Source organism: Ranitomeya variabilis, chromosome 1, assembly GCF_051348905.1.
Source record: "Ranitomeya variabilis isolate aRanVar5 chromosome 1, aRanVar5.hap1, whole genome shotgun sequence".
Lineage (NCBI taxonomy): Eukaryota > Metazoa > Chordata > Amphibia > Anura > Dendrobatidae > Ranitomeya > Ranitomeya variabilis.
This window is the reverse complement of record NC_135232.1, coordinates 613,371,094-613,391,991: the sequence shown is the minus strand read 5'-3', so window position 1 is coordinate 613,391,991 and position 20,898 is coordinate 613,371,094. Positions and strand designations below refer to the sequence as shown.

General features: G+C 43.2%; 1 protein-coding gene across 1 annotated transcript in view; it reads right to left on the bottom strand.

The window, feature by feature from the left end:
• The window catches only part of LOC143772116 (cysteine-rich protein 2-like), a 99,569-nt gene that overhangs the window by 17,708 nt on the left and 60,963 nt on the right, over positions 1-20,898 (bottom strand). The window contains exon 2 of the mRNA XM_077260631.1: positions 9,140-9,234. Coding sequence (XP_077116746.1) covers positions 9,140-9,234 — 95 coding nt within the window. The remainder of the gene's footprint in view (positions 1-9,139; positions 9,235-20,898) is intronic.

The window sequence follows — 20,898 nt, the reverse complement described above, 5'->3', positions numbered from 1 at the left end:
AATGAGGGTTTCAAGAAGTAATATAGTATACAGTATATACTTTTGATTACCAGCAACTGCATTGTCTAGATCAGGGGTCTAAAACATGTGACCCATGAGGTGGATTTTTTGCAAAGGGGTGAGATAGGGCTGGGTGGCAGAGGGACAGTCCCAGCCATGTCACAGAATAGCAAATGCAGCCACAGAGCTCGCTGTGCGCAGTCATGTCATACTTCCTAATGTTCCTCTAAAGATCCTCTTTGGCAGGTAAGTGCAGTGGGGGCATTATGTGTAAAGGGGCTGTGGGGCCTTCATATCGTGTATAAGGGGGCTGTAAGGCCTTCATATTGCATGTAAGGGGGCTGTGGGGCCATCATACTGTATGTAAGGAGTCATGGGGTTACCGCAACAGAGAGGAGCCAGAAGACCACAGCGTCTGATTGCTCCTACTCCTGCGCTGAAAAGAAGCACTTCACATTTCTTTTTAAATGGTGTTAATTTCTTTTGGCAGTACAGGGGTTAATTGGCCATGTTGGGAGCTCTGGGAGTCTGAGCTTTCAGCTGAGCACTGTTAGCCACTCCTATCCCCTATATAATCTGGGTCCTGACTGACACACATCATCAGAGAAAGCTTATGCTGCATGGCTTGGAAGAGAGTTGTTTGGTGGTTATATGCGAAGGGGTTTGGTGGATTTATCTGTGACTGTTGCTTGGGTTTGTAAGTGTGATAATTCTCTTTCCTGCTCTTACTTTGTTTTGTTTTTTCCCCCATCCTCCACTCCCCGATGCATTCCTCTATTATATGTGAGTGAATATGTGCATGCCTGATATTTTCAGTTACCCTTGGTCGTTTTGCCTTGTTCGTCTGGTTGGTGTACTGCTGTGCACTACAGCTCCCTTCTTCCCTAGGTAGAGGAAGGGAACAGGCGGAGGACTGATACAGGAGTTAAGGCAAGGTTGGTGGACCCAGCATCTTCACCTTCAGAAGTAACTAGGGGAATAGGGCAAGCTAGGTCACCCCCTAGTGTTAGGGACAGTGTAGGAGCCCCTGGTCCTGGATCACCTGACAACTGAGCCGTGACATCAGGGGGCTGTGGGGGCATTATATTGTAAGTAAGGGGGCTGTGGGGCCATCATATTGTAAGTATGGGGTATGTGGGCTCATTTTATTGTATGTAAGAAGACTGTGGGGCCATCATATTGTATGTAAGGGGCTCTGGGGTCATCATTCTGCATGTAATGGAGGGGTGAGGCCATAAAACTTTACCTAGCGGGTTGTGGGGCCATTATACTATATAGAGGGAGCTGTGGGGTCATCATACTATATGTAAGGGAATGTAGGGCCATTAATCTGTATATAGAGAGCTGTGGAGCTGTGGAGCTATTTTACTGTAGATACAAGGCTGTGCTGTGGGTCCTACATATTCTATTCTGGGGAACTGTGAAGCCATCATACTGTATGTAGGGGGCTGTTTGACCATCATATTTACATAGGGGACCGATGGGACCATCATACTATATGCAGGGGGCTTTGTGTGAATCATATTGTATGTAAGGGAGGCTGTGGGGCCATCTTACTGTATGTAGAGAAGCTGTGGTGCTATCATCCTGTATGTAGGGGAGCTGTAGGGCCATCATACTATATGTAAGGAAATCTAAGTCCATTATACTGTATGTATAAAGCTGTGGGGCTATCATACTATACGTAAGTGAATGTAGGGCCATTGATCAGTATATAGAGAGCTGTGGGGCTATCATACTGTAGGTACAGGGCTGTGGGGCCTTCATATTGTACATAGAGGACCTATGGTGCCATCACACTGTACATGGAGTGCTACGGGTTCGCTGTACATGAGACATCACAATGCAACAAAATCTACTTGTATGACAATATTATGTAGCAGCTACACAGGGCGAATCTTGGCCACATGCTGTTTGCTGTGCAGTGTAGCCCCAGCCTACATTTAACAATGCGACTCAAGCCTTAACAGGGCTTTTTTTTTTTTTTTTTTTTAAAGTGGCCCTGGGCCCAATTTTAGTTCAGGCTTTAAGATCTAGATAATTACATTGCTTCTGGAGCAATGAGGCAGGCATCATTGATGAGTCCTACAGCCCTTCATGAGGTGCAATAGGACTTCTAATCAGATATAGCAGTCTCTACATTATGGTGCCCTCAGATTAGGTGGCAAAACCTGGTGACAGATTCCCTTTGAATAATGCCTGTGTGTTTTTGAATGGCTTCTGTTTATATATTTGAGGACTGGTGGGATCACAGGCCATTATATCGGACACCAAGTGGTTGAGAGATAAACTTGAAGTAATGCTTTAGAACATATTATTATTATTATAATACATTTTTATAGCGCCATTTATTCCATGGCGCTTTACATGTGAAATACAGGGCAAATATAGACAAATACATTAAACATGAGCAAAAAACAAGGCACACAGATACATAAGGAGGGAGGAACCTGCCCACGAGGGCTCACAGTCTGCAGGGGATGGGTGATGATACACTAGGAGAGGGTAGAGCTGGTTATATATATAGGACTGAAAGGGGTTAATCTGCCATTATAGATTAATTGTGATCAGCGGATGAGTTGGGAGAGACTGCTGCTCACCATATCTCCGTCCCTGGGTGAGGTTCACTTTGTATATTGAGAGCAGTTTGTCTCACACGTGCGTGCCTGTGTGTATGGAGGTGTGCAGATCTCCTGGATTGAATACCTTTGATAAAGGACTAAGAAGCTGGACTCTAAGCCAGGTGGGCTAACCAGCACTATTGCATGGACTTTATGTTGTACTTTGAGTCGGACAAGGGCTGTATTTGAAATGTAGTTTATGGGGACTGCAATAAACCAGCTGGACTTTAAATAGGAATGGTTCTTGTAATACCTCAGATCACTCTCCAAGTGAGTAGCATTGTGACATTTGGTGTTAGAAGTGCAGGCAGCATTCCCAGGGAACACGTGTGACTGCTACAGAAATACTACATGTCATGGGTATCAGCCAGAGAGAAATGCCAGACAGCATGGAGGACCTGATTAAACACCTGGTGTAAGCCAGCAGCAGCAACAAATCGAGCCACAGCGCCGGCAACAGCAGCAGCTGACTGATTTACTCAAAGAGGTGGTATGTGGCACAGCGGCCGTTCCAACTCCAAGGTTGGATAATGATTATTCTATCCGCAAAGTGGTGAAGACAGCCGTGCAGAAAATGATCCGGGGGACGATATAGAGGCCTTTTTTTTTTCATTTTCGCCGATGGAGAGAAACTCCGGCTAGAGCAGTGGGCGGAAGTCCTGGCCCCAGCACTATTGCATAGACTTTATGCTTTATGTTGTACTTTGAGCTGGACAAGGGCTATATTTCAGTTTTTTGTGATGTGGTTTATGAGGACTACAATAAATCAGCTGGACTTTAAATAGAAATGGTTCATGCAATACCTCAGATCGCTCCCAAGTGAGTAGCATTGTTACAATATACACATATATGTTTAAATTAAAAAAATCAGTTAAAGGGTTATTCCCAAAAAACTCAAGTTAACCCCTGTCTGACCCCCAGCAATACCAAGAGAATGGCTCTGCAACTACAAGACCAGGACTATGGAAACCTGTTCTGAATGGAGTAGAGATGTGCATGCTTGGTCTATGCTCCATTCATTGTCTATGGAACTGCCGAAAATTCTGTACTCGGCAATCCCATAGACAATGCATGGAGCAGACGCGGCGCATTCACAAGTATCTAACAGTGTCCAACAGAAAAAAGCAAAGCAGCACAGCCTGTATTAGAGACCAGATCTGTAATCAGTCCTTAGGACCGCAACCCGATGGTAGTCGGGAGGTGCTCGCATAGAAAAAACAAGAAAACCATGTGAAATCATAAACGAAACGCGGCAACACTCACCGATCCTGTAAAAAGGGCTTGTCTTTATTGAAACATGTAGCACAGCATCTTCACGGCAGGGGGGAGTGAGACGGAGGATACAGTGAGCAGAGAGGGACGACGGCCGTTTCACGCTACAACCAGCGCTTCTACGGGTCCATGCTCTATGGACCCGTAGAAGCGCTGGTTGTAGCGTGAAACGGCCGTCGTCCCTCTCTGCTCACTGTATCCTCCGTCTCACTCCCCCCTGCCGTGAAGATGCTGTGCTACATGTTTCAATAAAGACAAGCCCTTTTTACAGGATCGGTGAGTGTTGCCGCGTTTCGTTTATGAATTCACAAGTATCTGTGCTCTATTCAGAACGGAACTGCAGAAACCTATTCTCAGGGTTCCAATGCCCCAATATCTGGATCGCACGGGCTACCAGAAACTGGACCCCAAACAATCAGTAGGTTATGTCTAAATAAACGATGAGTGCAAGCAGCTATGTGCCGGTTTTAAATAGTATTTTATGTGCCTACGGGCTAACCAAACAAGGACCGTTCATGTGATCTCATGGTTTCTAACTGTATAGTATTCTTAAATTTTTAATTATAAACTAACCATGGTGTTAGAAATATTTTGAAGTATCAACTGCATATTGTTATCATAGCTACTGATTTGTGTATTCTTTTAGGGTTCTTTTTTGGCCCATATGTGTTGTTTTTACATTACATCATTTTACGTTGGCAAAGCTTCTTGTGAAGCAAAAAAGGATTCTTTGTGAACAGGAACCCGGCAATTAAACGTCTCTACAGCTGCAGTGTTTGTGGTTTTTGATCTACACTTTAAAAAGAGTCTGCGCTACATCAACTGCCGACTAATGTATGTAATCTCATGCGGCAAATTAATACATGATTGGGAATATCAAGTCTCACTACCAACTAATTCTAGCTTTGAAAAAGTATTTTATTAATTTTGGGTTTGGAGTTCAGCATTAATGATCACAGCCATCCCAGTGTGCAAACAGATCGGCCAATCAGAGGTGAGGACTGGACTCCTAAACCCAGAATGAGCGGTGATTTCTAGAATTGGTGCAATGATGGCCCATCTGCAATGTCATTAGCCGGCCTGACACGACATCACGCCTCTCCAGGCTGGCTAATCACAAGAAGAGTCACGGATGCTGGGAGGTAGAACTCCAAACACATCCATTCACACTAATTCCAGTGATCTCAATAAAATACAAACCTATATGTCAATTGCTTCAACTCGTCCTGCTCTATAAACATGCTGGCCAAAGATTGCATAGCATTTCCAAGATGGAAGCAATTGTGGAAAAATTGCTCAAAACTGGATTTATGCATTTACGTTTAGTAATAAAGCTAAAAGGCAAAGAAATAAAAAAAAAACTCATTTGTGGAATTAAGGGCAAAATAAAATAAATAATGATTTCTATGAATACTGGATATCTGACTTGTCCAGCTCCACATTAAAAAGGGAATTTGCCATTTATTCTGAAAGCAGAATAATGTAGAGGCAGCGAGCCCGATTCAAGCGATGTGCCACTTGCTCAGCAGCTTCTTCTAGTTCCATAACAAATAGTGTTTTATCAGCAGGAGACAATCACTGCAGGACTAGGTCTCACATGCACAGTAGTCATGCTAACCTGTAACCCCGTCCCCATCATCGATTGGCAGCTTCCTGTGTACATTGTCAGCAAGTTGCCAATCAGTGGTGTGGTTGGGGTCATAGTCATAGCGCTGTTACATCTAAAGCAGAGAAAACAGGGATAACTGTACCAAGCAGCCCAGTAAGTGATATATAGATGGAATCAGTGTGTCTGCTCCTACATCACGCTGCTTTCAGTTTACATAGCAAAAACCTGCTGTCAGATTCCCTTTAAGGAAAAGATTCCAAAGACATAATAATAGGGAACTTAGATTGTTAGCCCCATCAGGGGACAGTGCCAATAATGTCTGCAAAGCACTGTGGAATTAATAGCACTAAATAAATTAAATATGTAATAATAATAAAAGATAAATCCTATTTTATAAAGTTGAAAAAAAAATGCCATTGTCAGGCTTGGTCTTTTAAGCGACGGAAATAATCAGATAACTATATGCAGAGTATCAGGACATACTTCAGATTCCACACTGTTGGCCTGCAGATGTCACAGCGGACACAGATGGAAAATGCTCGCCCTGTGCAAAAATGACTGCTCCACCCTATAGTCCTCCGATTTACTCATCTGCCTCTCACTTGTGGAGACAGATACACTGACAAATAAAGCAGCACATGTTAGGTCCGAATGTGATGCTGAATCTTACTGTGATCCGGAGCTTCAGCAAGTCTCATTCCTAATCGATGATCCATTGCCCCTTGTGCACGACATCCTTTTTCTGCATGTTATAAAGACTATAATTCTCAAAATATTCAAAGTACTGACAAAGCAGGGGTATTTCACATCTTAAAAGCTGTGGGTGGATCGTGATTACACCCGCAGGTGTTAGGGGCTCATAATAGCTGATCAAACTCATCATATCAGCAGTCATGTGCCATAAAAGATGCGGGCTCAGCGCCGGAGCCCGTATCAAAAGGGAGGGAGGCGACCTATGACAGGTCGTGAAGGGGTTAAACAGTGACTAAGGTTTCCTCTATCCCCTAACCATTTAACCCCCCCCCCCCCCCCCCGATATGAAATGTTTCAAAAAATGTTAAAGTCTCAGCCAAATTAATGACTTAAGTCATTATAAATCTGGAGTAGTAAATAATTATGCTTTCTCAAGAAGGGTGTAAATCTTACCTGTGATGAAACCTCAGTTTTGCAGAAGGAAAAACAAGCGACGTGAAAGGTTATACGATGGGTGAGTGCTCCAATCTCAGAGTCATTTTCGGATTACAGCGCACTCCTGGGAACCACCTGTTCCCAACCGCAGACAATATTTCTATTGTCCGTGGCGTGGAAATGGAGGGTCTCCTTGGCAACCAAACAAGAAATGGAGAAGAGTTCGGCTAAGCCGTGAAAAGGCTCGAACATGCTAATGTTTCAAGATCAGAGAAGTCACAGCTGGACGTGTGGAGGCACGGAAAACTTCACACCATATCCCAAATCGTGTCAGATTGGGCATCCCGCTGGAAAATCATTGAGTCTGAGTCTACAGTTTTAGTTCCTGGGCTCAGTATATTAAGTGGTACAAATCTGTATGTCTTCCTAAATGTGTCACTTGGGTTTCAAGAAATGTAAATTCAGTGTAGAACACCACAATGCCAATATACAGCAATATTACTATGTGTGCTTAATATATTCAAAGGGGTTATCCTCATCTTCATGAACGGGTATCACCAGAAAGAGCTTGTAAATACAAGGAAATTTGCAATTTACTGTTTATTAAAATTTTCAGTAGTTCTTGAGATATTTACACTTATCTTTTGCTACAGCTTGTTGCCTTGGAGTCCGACCGCTGCTGCTCAACGGTAGAAAATGCGCACTGTGTACAAGCTCTTTTCTAATGAGCTTGTCAGCATTATTGTGAAGCTGTCCAGGATCGCTGCAGCCCACAATTACCTCTTAATAACGGCTAGCTTCAGTGTAGGGCTTATAAGCCATCTAGCAGCGGTGGTCGGTTTCGTAGCCAACTAGCTGTAAACAACAGAAAAATGATAAAATCTCAACAACTGCTGCAAATTTTAATAAGCAATAAATTGCAAAAAAGGCTCGTTTTTACAAGCTGTAAAGAACTATATCCGCCAATCATAATGAGAATAATCCTTTAACCTCATGTTTCATTTGCTCCCTAACCACATCATGGCAGGGTATTTTGTTTGTTTTGCACACTCATTTTTCAAGATTCATAACTTTTTTAGGTTTCCATTCACATAGCTGTATGAGGGCTTGTGTTTTGCCAGACGATTTTTAGTTTTGAATGACCATATTTATTTTATATTATATTGTACAGAAAAACAAGAGAAAAGACAATCAAGTGGGATGAATCAGTGATGAAAATGTACAATTTCGCCATTGCTTTTTTGTGTTTCATTTTTACATCATTCATTGCATGGAAACCATGACCTGGCAACTGATTATCCAGGTCAGTACAGTTACTAAAATATATTGGGACCAAAGTATTAAGGCGTGCTGGAGGACAAGGTGACGAATTCACTAAGAGGTGCATGGCACTTGATGAATTTGGAGCGTCTTCTGCATTGAATGGCGCCAGCACTTTTAATTCATTAAATGGCCAGACTTGGCCACGACCCCTATCCTGCCCCGGGTCCTCCTCAGTTCTGCTCATTCTGGCAGAGCTGATTCAAAGCAGGCTTGAAAATGCCAAAAGTTGCAAAATTTGTATGCAACTCCACGCTGTGCCAACATATGGAGACTTTTCAAAGCTTTTTTTGCCAGGTTTTTCAGTACAAAAAAGCAAACAATTCCAGCTTCTGTTCGGTATGAAAATGATCCAGTTTATTCAAGCAATTAAAAATTCCCTGTTAGGGCAAACGGATAGCAGGGAAACATGGTGACGCGTTTCCAACTTATAGCGTTCTTCCTCAAGGTCTGATAAATGGGCAAGGATGAATCCAATAGGACAATGATCACATGACATTTAAAACTGACTTTTAAATGGGATTAAGGCATTTACATGGAAAACACATCGTACAAGACATAGGTGAATGATCAAAAGTAGGACAATTTGCATAAAAATATATAGTTAATAGTGGCACATGATATCTCGAAAAGCAGATTTAAGCCTCAGGGAATCTAGTCCCTAGATTAAAGATCCAGAGTGCTTCTCTAGTGAGTAGAATTCTCCTTGTATCCCCACTACGAGGAGGTTCCTTTACCCTTTTGATGCCAGAGACAACTGTCTTCATTCCAGGTTTGTGTTGAGATATCATGTGTCACTATTCAGACTTTATTTATTGTCCTAATTTTTGGTCATTCACCTATATCTTGTATGATGTGTTTTCTATGTAAATACCTTGGTGGAAGGATGAGTTTGGTATATAAAATTTTGGGGGCAAATAAAGCTTCATCGCCGTTTGTTTTTTACTTTCTCCCAAAATCAATTGCTTATTAATCACAGATTCGCCATACAACCATCTAATTTGGAAGGGGGGGGGGGGGCACGGTGCGTTCAGATGTCTTTGAAATTCAGAGATTGAGAACTACTTTGCATTTCAACAATCGCTGCATATTTCACAGATTTGCCATGAACCCATATGAGACTATTTCATGCTGACATACCAAATAGTTTGCTGTCCATTAATTGTTTTTTCTTTGGGTAGGACCTTACCTCAGCATGTCCACCAGCATTAAGTGTCTTATTGCAGTGCTCGCACTTCAGGCAGAACTTGTGCCAATCTTTCCCCAGGGAGGATACCTTCTCAGCTGCAGACAAAAAAGACCACAAAGTGGTAATAAAGGTAAGAAGCAACCAAAATACTAAAAATTGTAAGTAAAGCTTTTCCAGACCAATGCAACAATGCAAATAAATATTCAATGTGACAAAAATCCTGATGGGACAGCAATTCGGGCCCCAATCCCCACAGGGTAACGAGAGGTTACCAAGTCAGCCGAGGGCCTTTTGAAGGTCTCTGTCACAGTCAATTATGCACTTCTATTAAGTCATGGCTTGGCTTCACAGGAGATACAGTAGTTTCACTATTGTTAGAGTTATTATATTAATCTGTAATACTAGATGAAACTTGTCTTCCATAGATTCACACCACAGAAGTGACAGTACTCCAAGAGACAGCGACTATTTGACCTTCCTAGAAACAATGATTATTTACTGGAACTTACAAAGTGATTCACATACAATAGTAACGGTTTGAACTAGATGGTTATTATTACTAAGTGACTATGGGACTTCTACTCTACTGTGTGGCTAACTACATAGCAGGTAGTTGCTAACTATCAGGCACCGATCTTTTCTGGCGCAGTGTGGCCCCGCACTTCTCCTGGGAAGACCCATTATCCTGCTACCTGTGAGGTCAAACTAAGAGAGAGTCGACGTCATGTTGGTGGACAGACAGCTCTCCGCAGCTTGGCAGCAGGAAGTCGGCTTTCTATCACCATAATGTGAGCATTGACGCACCAGAGACAAAACAGAGCGGAAGTTAAAGAACTGTTCTGATAATGTCATGTCACAGGAAGCAGGAGAATGGCCCGCAGGAGCGGTCCATGGCCACTCTGAGCTTGGAGAGATCATGGCAGGGCAGAACGGGAAGGTAGTTAGCAACTATGGGGACTAAAAAAAAAAAAGTAGCGATGCACCTGTCTCCTGGAGCGGTCTCACCAATGTGGGCATATGGGTACATTCTATACAGACTGGACTTGCTCTTGTGAAAGTATATATATTTTTTTACTATTTGCTTGCTTTGACAGCAAAAAGTAAATTATGCGAGAAAATTAAAACACAAACAAGTACAGAAAAAAAATGTTTTTGTCATTCTTTATCGAGTAGCACATTTTTAGAAAATCTCTTGGCTAGAAGCACGTATTTCATGCTTTACTTAAAATTGACTAATGAGAAAATTAAATTTTCCATTTCAAGCAGCAACTGTAAATCAACTCAAACCACTTGAGACATTTAAAGTGGATCACATGCAATCCCCTTGTCCAAGGAGCCCATTAGAGAAAAAAAAAAGTATTCTTATGGCTCTGAAGATGTCTCAGCCTTCACTTAAGACTGGGATCTGTCCACTACTCCTAGGGAGTAGACAAAACCGTACCGATTCTCATTTTATGCGGCGGCGCTCAAAGCAATGCTCACTTTTATCTCCCATGACTATACTTAGATGCCATGTGCCTCAGAATCGGGTTTACCAAAATCAGGGTTAAAAAACAAGGACAAGTATCTGTCCTCTGCTGGAGATGTGGAGCATGGTACTCTCAGATGCCTTCACATCTGGTGGGATTGTCCATCAATTAAAAGACTTTGGAATAAGGTCTTTGAAACTTACTCAAAGGTATCTGGTGACGTCATTCAAAGTAACCCATAGCTGGACCTACTGTCATTGATTGCAGGCTCCATCAGGAGCATCAAGGTAGGACTCCGACAACATTGCATAACGGCCACTCATGCTATCATTCCTAGGAAGTAGCATTCTAAGACAGCCCCAAGTATCGGGGATTGGATAGTTGAAATGGATTTCCTATGTAGGATGGAAGGGCTATCCATCTTTACGACACAGCGTGAGGAAACGTTTTACAAAACATGGCAGGAATGGATTATGCTTATGCCGGAATTCCTAACACTCTTGGAGACAAATTAGCGGAGTAGGGTAAAACACAGAGGCAGTTAACACAAACAGGAGAGATTCAACTCTCCTCATACTTCACCCCTCAGTTCCCTTCTCTTTCCCCCCACTTTCATCCGTTCTCTTAATCAGACGCCCCCCCATTTCCTTCTTTCTCTTTTTTCCGCACTTTATCACCTACTCTACACTCATGTCTTCTTCTAATTCTATTTTGTTTATCGGATGTTTATGATGATATGGAATATGATACTCAAGACAGCATTATAGCAACGCTCTGGACAATCAATTAAGGGTTATTGAGTGAATCTGACTCATGTAAAGCGGTTATGCTTTACCTTATTGTCCTTGCATGGATACTTTTTACTTTTTGTATGTTATATATGAAAATATTCAATAAAAACGGTTTATTACAAAAATGCTCCAATACTTGTCCTTGTTTTTCTTAGAGTTTCATTAAACATTTTGAACCATGTAGTTTCTACATCCTCTTAGCATCATTGTACATAACAATCGCCCGAATGATTTACCAGTGAATCCGTCAGTGAGCTTGTCTGACAGCAGGGTCTGTAATGCTTATCTCTCTTATCTATCTAATAGCTTCTAAACCTTAGGGTACCGTCACACAGTGCAATTTTGATCGCTACGACGGCACGATTCGTGACGTTCCAGCGATGCATTTACGATATCGCTGTGTCTGACACGCTACTGCGATCCGGATCCCCGCTGAGAATCGTACGTCGTAGCAGATCGTTTGAAACTTTCTTTCGTCGTCTAGTGTCCCGCTGTGGCGGCATGATTGCATTGTGTGACACAGGTTGTATACGATGTGCGCACAGTAACCAACGGCTTCTACATCGCAAATACGTCATGAAATTATCGCTCCAGCGCCGTGTATTGCAACGTGTGACCGCAGTATACGACGCTGGAGCGATAATCATACGACACTGCAACGTCACGAATCGTGCCGTCGTAGCGATGAAAATGGCACTGTGTGACGGTACTGATTTATGAACCTTTGAATTTGGCCATAAATCAATTTAGAACATGGTTCAGGAGAGCAGTCAAAAATGTTACAGATGAGTTCCTATGTACTGTCATACAGAGAGGCTTGTAGAAGCCAAAATTGAAAAATAATAATAATTTTAGCCAGTAATACATCTATGTACGTACATACATACACACATGTTGGTAAATATTTCATACAGATGGTGTTCTTTTCACACATAAAAGCATATGGGAACATTAAGTCGCAAATTAACAATAAAAAAAAAAAAAAAATTTGCATGGGAAAAAAAAACCGCATGAGAAAGTTGGGTAGAATATGGGTAAAAAAGCAAAGATAAAGGTTGGGTCGAAAACTGTCACTGCACACGTGTTCATATTGATCACACATGAGTTGTGCTGTGCACCATTGTTGTCCTGTAGACACTGGCCTGATGAAGGCCTACAGGGTGTGATCTTCACTCTACATGCCAGTCTCTTTCCTTCATTTCCTGGTGTGTTCCTATGAAAAACTCTTTTCATGGAAGAAATGACCTTATTTCCTGTAAATGCTATAAATACGAGCACTGCACTCCTCGTTCTTTCCACATGTCGTGTCAGATTGTTCTATATAACCGAGGAATTGTGAAAATACTGGGAGACATAATTACACGTCTAGAGAAATTTAACAACCTTTCCAATCAATGATAAAGCAATAAGGTGCCGATAGGTGACAGTTACTACAATTAAAGGGGTTGTCTTTTTAATTGCCCATAGGACTGGAGAAATAGAAAATGCTGAACAGATCAAAACTTACCCTCCCCAGGTCCACGGCTGTCTTTCTGCCATTGCTGTAGTCCTTGACAGGTTGCAGCAGTGACATTACAACTATAACACATGTGACCACTGCAGCCAATCACTGGACTGAGAAGTCTTGTGCAGTTGCTGATTGGCTGCAGCGGTCATCACATTATTACTGCAACAATCAAAACAAACACTATGTAGACAAAATTAATGGTACTCTTCTTACTCATTTAATTCAGGTTTCTCACTCTCCCATCACCCCCCTTGTATAACATCTGGCCACCTTCCCTACAGTGTATAACATCTAACCCCATTGCTGCCACTGTATAACCTCCAGCCCCTTGTCACAAATATATAGCATCCGATCCCATTGCCTTGGTGAATAACATTTGACCTCATTGCCTTCTGGTGTACAACTTCTGGCTCCCCGCCGCCCATAGTGTATAACATCCAACCTTATTGTCCCCTGGTGTATAACATCTGGGCCACTGCCCCCGATGTATAACATTTGCCCCCCCGCCATGCCGTCTGCCTTTACTAAGATGTGACAGAATGGCTGGTGGTGCGGAGCTCACTGACACCAGAACGGTCCTGTAATAGGAGCTACCAGTGTTACAAGTCCATTCAGTCCCAGACCTCTGATGACCGCCAAAAGAGCGCCCAACTTACGTGACATACTGACCAAGAGCCACTATTCACGACCAGTGACTGGTCTAAATCGGGGCATTCGTTTGAGAGGTTCTTTTCCCTGTGGGGATTGTACCTTTTGCCCCTTCATGCCACCTACCAGAGACTTCTTTCATAATCCTTTAGACAAATCTGATCATGGGCTACGGCAATATATCAACTGTAAGACCAGCTTTGTGATTTATGCTATTGTTTGTCCATGTCAAAAGGTGTATATTGGTCAGACGTCACAGGAACTAAGAAAACGAGCCCAAAAACACCTATCCACAATTCATTTGGCTCATGCCGACTTTAGAAAGGGTAAGGTCTTAACTCCAATTGCGGCTCATTACCTCAAGATGCATGGAGGTAAATCTACTAATACTCTATTTTTTGGTTTGCAGAGGATTTTGTGTAATGAGAGAGGCGGTGATCAGCACAGGTGGTTACTGCAACATGAGGCCCGCTGGATTTTTCGTTTGAGGTCCCTTTCACCCTTTGGTCTGAACGAAGAACTCCTCTACACTGGCTTCTTAGGTTAATTATGTCTGGTGATACCTCATTTTTCAATAATGTTCTTCTACAAGCCGGCTCTTTGGAGGCTTTGGATACCTCCCATTGATGTTTCTGGAATAAGCCTTTTTGACCTTTGGACATGTTTCTGATTTTGTGAACCATGATGACTTCCATGGAACTTTTCATATATTGGGTACCTGTGAATATCCCTATTAGAGGCATTTGGACGAAGCATATTGACGGATGGAATCTCTCCTCGATATCTATGGATGACTCTAAGTGGAGACGCTCTGACCGGAACACTCGACTTATGTGTTGCCATATGCGGGCAGTATCCGGACTGTATGCTGGAACTTTATTATTATTATTATTATTATTATATATTTCTTTTGTCATATGATCACCATTTACATTTTCATTAGTTTCTGTATATTTTGGTGTTTTGTCACATTTATTGGTATTGTTTTGATGTTTTGGTATAATTGGGATTTTGTTTTTCATTGTATAACTTATAGTCCATAGTCATTATCATTTGCATATATTTTTTATAGATGTTACATATAGCTCGTTTTCATTTGCAATGTGGGATCGTGGTATATGTTAATTGGGTATTTTTTCTTTCAGGTATTTTGTTTCCGCATTTTTTCATTGTTCATTATATTAATTTCAGTTTTTCTACTTTCTCAAGTTTTGCATAATTTAATTAATTAATTAATTAATATATACACTGTCTTTTCATGTTGTTCTGATTTTTCTACCAGTATTTCAGGCTTATACACTTTTTCTCTAATTCTTTGTGCGGCCGCACAATAGATTTTCTGTGCCTTCTGATTTTTATATCTGCATAGGCTACCTTACTTTTTTGGGCTAGGTAATTCTTCTTCTTTTTTCATCTTGCCGCTCGCCTCTAGATGTTTCTAGTCATGCGCAGTATATTCCGTGTACACCGGACCACTGCGCTTGCGCTCTCATCAGTTCCCAATTGGTCAGCTGACTACTTCCTTCTGGCCGTCCTCTTTTTCTTACGTATTAGGACCCGGCTCATATGGGCTATTGCGCCTGCGTCTTTGCCCCTCTTTCTCTCGCTTCCGGTCTTCCACCTGGATCGCTACACACCGGTAATGTATAGGATCATCATCGCCGCTATATTTAGCGGCTGCTTCTAGCTGGAGAATCACTTTCCCTGACGAAGCTGTTCAGTACAGCGATACGCGTGGGATTCTCCCACACCTTCCTTTTATTGCCCATTGATCCGCCAGTACTAGGGTCCTGCTCATGACAGCCATCGGACATGTAATTACTCTGGCTCTTCATCTTTCTTGGTGAGCCGGCTTATTTTTGCTGGTTGTGCTTTCTTGTTGTACCATTGCTCGGGCAAAATCTTCAGTATTTGGTCAAATTGTGACCCTGATTTATATCTATTTCTTTGCCCTCAGGTGCCTCACTATTGGTATTATCCACAGACCTTGTGTTTCTTTATATAAATTTTTTTTCAGTGCCATCTTAGTCACAAGGCTCCATTGTTATAACACTCATCTGTCATAGGTGAGACCCTGTTTAGGTTGCTCCATGAGTGGGGACGCCCACTGTATATTGGGTTCTATGGTGTTTATATCTATATGTACATTCTAAATATACCAGCCATAAGTACTTATATTGTTTACATCTACGTGTACTGTATTATATATATTTATATACATTTTTTCATTATTTTTGGCTGCTTTTGGTCACATATTTAGCGGAATGGTGTGTTTTTTGTGTGATCCTTATGGGATTTGCTTTTAATGGTTTTATATTTTGTATGTCTCTGCCTTACAATAAAGTTGTTATTTGCTATATATTCAGGTGTGCACACATTTATGTAGTGGCTTTTCTTATCTTGTTTCACATTGCAGTTTTCATGCTTTGTGTAGCACCCTGGTTTTAATATTTATACAAGTGTTGTGCGCCGGACACATTTCTCTATCTTGCTACAAGTCCATTCATGACATTTCTTCCCATCACCTGCAAGTCGTATTAATAAGTGGAAGGAACCGTAGCAACTCAAAGTGGAGTCTGAGTTTTGTAAATACCAGGAGAACGTTACCTGCCTGACTGATGCTGTACAGTTTGGTGGAGGAGGGATAATGCTATGTGCCTAGTGCACAAAATCCATAAAGACACAGTTGGATGAGCTGGTACAGAAGAACATGACCGGCCACCCAGAGCCTTACCTCAACCCCATCCAACACCTTTGGGATGAACTAGAGCAGAGATTGCAATCCAAGATCAGTGGCTGACCTCACAACTGCTCTTCTGGATGAAGGAGTAAAATATTCTAAAAACACTTCCAAAATCTTGTAGAAAGTTTTCTCAGAGGAGCAGGAGTTGTTATAGCTGTACAGAAGTAACCAACTCCATGTTCAGGTCTATGGATGCAGAATGGGATGTGATAAAAGCTCCTGCAGCTGTGATGTGGAGGGGGTACAAACTTTCCACCACACAGTGTATATTAAAGCTCCCCGTTTCCTAATACGAAACATTAAACATATGCCCCATACACATGGGCGGACATACCGCCTATTCAACCTGTGCGGCTGCACAGGGGCCCGGAGGCTCCAGGGGGCCCCTGCAGGCAGGGCCGGCGTTAGGGGCAGGCAGCTGCCTAGGTCCCCGCTCCCCCAGGGGCCCCCAGCTAGCGGCACATCACGCAGCTGCTATGGGGCCCCTGTGAGGCAGGGGGGCCCACCTGCCACCAGCACCGACTCCCCCACCGCATTGAACTATACCGGCGTCTGCCGGTACAGTTTAAAGCAATGATGGAGGAGAGAGCGTCACCTGACGCTCCCTCTCCCATCATTCCCCGCTCTGCCTCTGACAGACACTGCCGCGCACTCACTGCTCACTGTGTGCCGACAGGAGCAGAAAGTGGAAGCAGCGCGGGCACGAGGAGAGGTGAGGAGTGTGTTTTTTTACTCTATAACAGTGAGTACTGGACTGTAGGGCCATTCTGGGGGGATCTGCGCTGTATACCATGAGGCTGCGTGCTGTATACCATGAGGCTGCGTGCTGTATACCATGAGGCTGCGTGCTGTATACCATGAGGCTGCATGCTGTATACCATGAGGCTGCGTGCTGTATACCATGAGGCTGCGTGCTGTATACCATGAGGCTGCGTGCTGTATACTATGAGGCTGCGCTGTATACCATGAGCCTGTGCGCTGTATACCATGAGCCTGTGCGCTGTATACCATGAGCCTGTGCGCTGTATACTATGAGGCTGCGCTGTATACTATGAGGCTGTGCTGTATACTATGAGGCTGTGCTGTATACTATGCAGGCAGTGCTGTATACTATGAGGCTGCGCTGTTTACTACACGGGCAGCGCTGTATACAATGAGGCTGCGCTGTATACAATGAGGCTGCGCTGTATACAATGAGGCTGCGCTGTATACAATGAGGCTGCGCTGTATACAATGAGGCTGCGCTGTATACTATGAGGCTGCGCTGTATACTATGAGGCTGCGCTGTATTCTATGCGGGCAGTGCTGTATACTATGAGACTGCTCTGTATACTACGCGGGCAATGCTGTATACTATGAAGCTGCGCTGTTTACTATGAGGCTGTGCTGTATACTACACGGGCAGTGCTGTATACTATGAGGCTGAGCTGTATACTATGAGGCTGCGATGTATACTATGAGGCTGCACTGTATACTATGCGGGCAGTACTGTATACTATGCGGGCAGTGTTGTATACTATGCGGGCTATGCTGTATACTATGCGGGCAGTGCTGTATACTATGCGGGCAGTGCTGTATACTATGCGGGCTGTGCTGTGTATTATGCGGGCTGTGTTGTTTACTATGGGGGGTACATTATACGTTATATTCTATGGGGGAGGCTGTGTTATATACTATGGGGGGTGCATTATATTCTATGGGGAAGGCTGTGTTATACACTATGGGGGCTGCATTATATTCTATGGGGGCTACATTATATTCTATGGGGAGGTGGGCTGTATTATATTCTATGGGGGGGCTACATTATATTCTATGGGGGGCTGTATTAGATTTTATGAGGGAGGATTGCATCATACTCATTTATGGGGCTACGTTATATTCTATGGGAAGGTGGGCTGTATTATATTCTATGGGGAATACATTATACTATATGAAGAACTATGGGCTGCATTATACTATGGAAAAGTGAATTGTACTACATGGATGACTATTTGCGGTGCACTATACAACAGGTCCTTCTCAAAAAATTAGCATATAGTGTTAAATTTCATTATTTACCATAATGTAATGATTACAATTAAACTTTCATATATTATAGATTCATTATCCACCAACTGAAATTTGTCAGGTCTTTTATTGTTTTAATACTGATGATTTTGGCATACAACTCCTGATAACCCAAAAAACCTGTCTCAATAAATTAGCATATTTCACCCGTCCAATCAAATAAAAGTGTTTTTTAATAACAAACAAAAAAACCATCAAATAATAATGTTCAGTTATGCACTCAATACTTGGTCGGGAATCCTTTGGCAGAAATGACTGCTTCAATGCGGCGTGGCATGGAGGCAATCAGCCTGTGACACTGCTGAGATGTTATGGAGGCCCAGGATGCTTCAATAGCAGCCTTAAGCTCATCCAGAGTGTTGGGTCTTGCGTCTCTCAACTTTCTCTTCACAATATCCCACAGATTCTCTATGGGGGTTCAGGTCAGGAGAGTTGGCTGGCCAATTGAGCACAGTAATACCATGGTCAGTAAACCATTTACCAGTGGTTTTGGCACTGTGAGCAGGTGCCAGGTCGTGCTGAAAAATGAAATCTTCATCTCCATAAAGCATTTCAGCCGATGGAAGCATGAAGTGCTCCAAAATCTCCTGATAGCTAGCTGCATTGACCCTGCCCTTGATGAAACACAGTGGACCAACACCAGCAGCTGACATGGCACCCCACACCATCACTGACTGTGGGTACTTGACACTGGACTTCAGGCATTTTGGCATTTCCTTCTCCCCAGTCTTCCTCCAGACTCTGGCACCTTGATTTCCGAATGACATGCAAAATTTGCTTTCATCAGAAAAAAGTACTTGGGACCACTTAGCAACAGTCCAGTGCTGCTTCTCTGTAGCCCAGGTCAGGCGCTTCTGCCGCTGTTTATGGTTCAAAAGTGGCTTTACCTGGGGAATGCGGCACCTGTAGCCCATTTCCTGCACACGCCTTTCCACACCAGACTCAGTCCACTGCTTCCTCAGGTTCCCCAAGGTCTGGAATCGGTCCTTCTCCACAATCTTCCTCAGGGTCCGGTCACCTCTTCTCGTTGTACAGCGTTTTCTGCCACATTGTTTCCTTCCAACAGACTTACCATTGAGGTGCCTTGATACAGCACTCTGGGAACAGCCTATTTGTTGAGAAATTTCTTTCTGGGTCTTACCCTCTTGCTTGAGGGTGTCAATGATGGCCTTCTTGACATCTGTCAGGTCGCTAGTCTTAAGGCCCCGTCTCACTAAGCGATTTACCAACGATCACGACCAGCGATACTACCTGGCCGTGATCGTTGGTAAGTCGCTGTGTGGTCGCTGGGGAGCTGTCACACAGACCGCTCTCCCCAGCGACCAACGATCAGGGGAACGACTTCGGCATCGTTGAAATTGTCATCAACGATGCCGAAGTCCCCCTGCAGCACCCGGTAACCAGGGTAAACATCGGGTTACTAAGCGCAGGGCCGCGCTTAGTAACCCGATGTTTACCCTGGTTACCAAAAAAAACAAACACTACATACTCGCCTTTCGGTGTCCAGGTCCCTTGCCGTCTGCTTCCTGCTCTGACTGAGCCGCCGTACACTGAGAGCGCAGCGGTGACGTCACTGCTGTGCTCTCACTTCTCACTGTACGGCCGGCAGTCAGTGAGAGCAGGAAGCAGACGGCAAGGGACCTGACGGACATCAGAAGGCGAGTATGTAGTGTTTGTTTTTTTTTACATTTACGCTGGTAACCAGGGTAAACATCGGGTTACTAAGCGCGGCCCTGCGCTTAGTAACCCGATGTTTACCCTGGTTACCAGTGAAGACATCGCTGGATCGGTGTCACACACACCGATTCAGCAATGTCAGCGGGGCCTCAACGACCAAAAAAAGGTCCAGGCCATTCCGACACGACCAGCGATCTCGCAGCAGGGGCCTGATCGCTGGTACGTGTCACACATAGCGAGATCGCTATGGAGGTCGCTGTTGCGTCACAAAACTTGTGACTCAGCAGCGATCTCGCTAGCGATCTCGCTATGTGAGACGGGGCCTTTACCCATGATGGGGGTTTTGAGTAATGAACCAGGCAGGGAGTTTTTAAAAGCCTCAGGTATCTTTTGCATGTGTTTAGAGTTAATTAGTTGATTCAGAAGATTAGGGTAATAGGTCGTTTAGAGAACCTTTTCTTGATATGCTAATTTATTGAGACAGGTTTTTTGGGTTATCAGGAGTTGTATGCCAAAATCATCAGTATTAAAACAATAAAAGACCTGACAAATTTCAGTTGGTGGATAATGAATCTATAATATATGAAAGTTTAATTGTAATCATTACGTTATGGTAAATAATGAAATTTAACACTATATGCTAATTTTTTGAGAAGGACCTGTATATGGAGCACTATGAGTGTATTATATTATGTGGAGGATTGAGCAGTGTATTTTAATATATGGAGGACTATGAGGAGTGTATAATAATACTATATTGAGGACTATGGGAAGTGTATAATACTATATGGAGGACTGAGGAGTGTATTATACTATATAGAGGACTATAGGGCACATTATATTATATGTAGGACTAT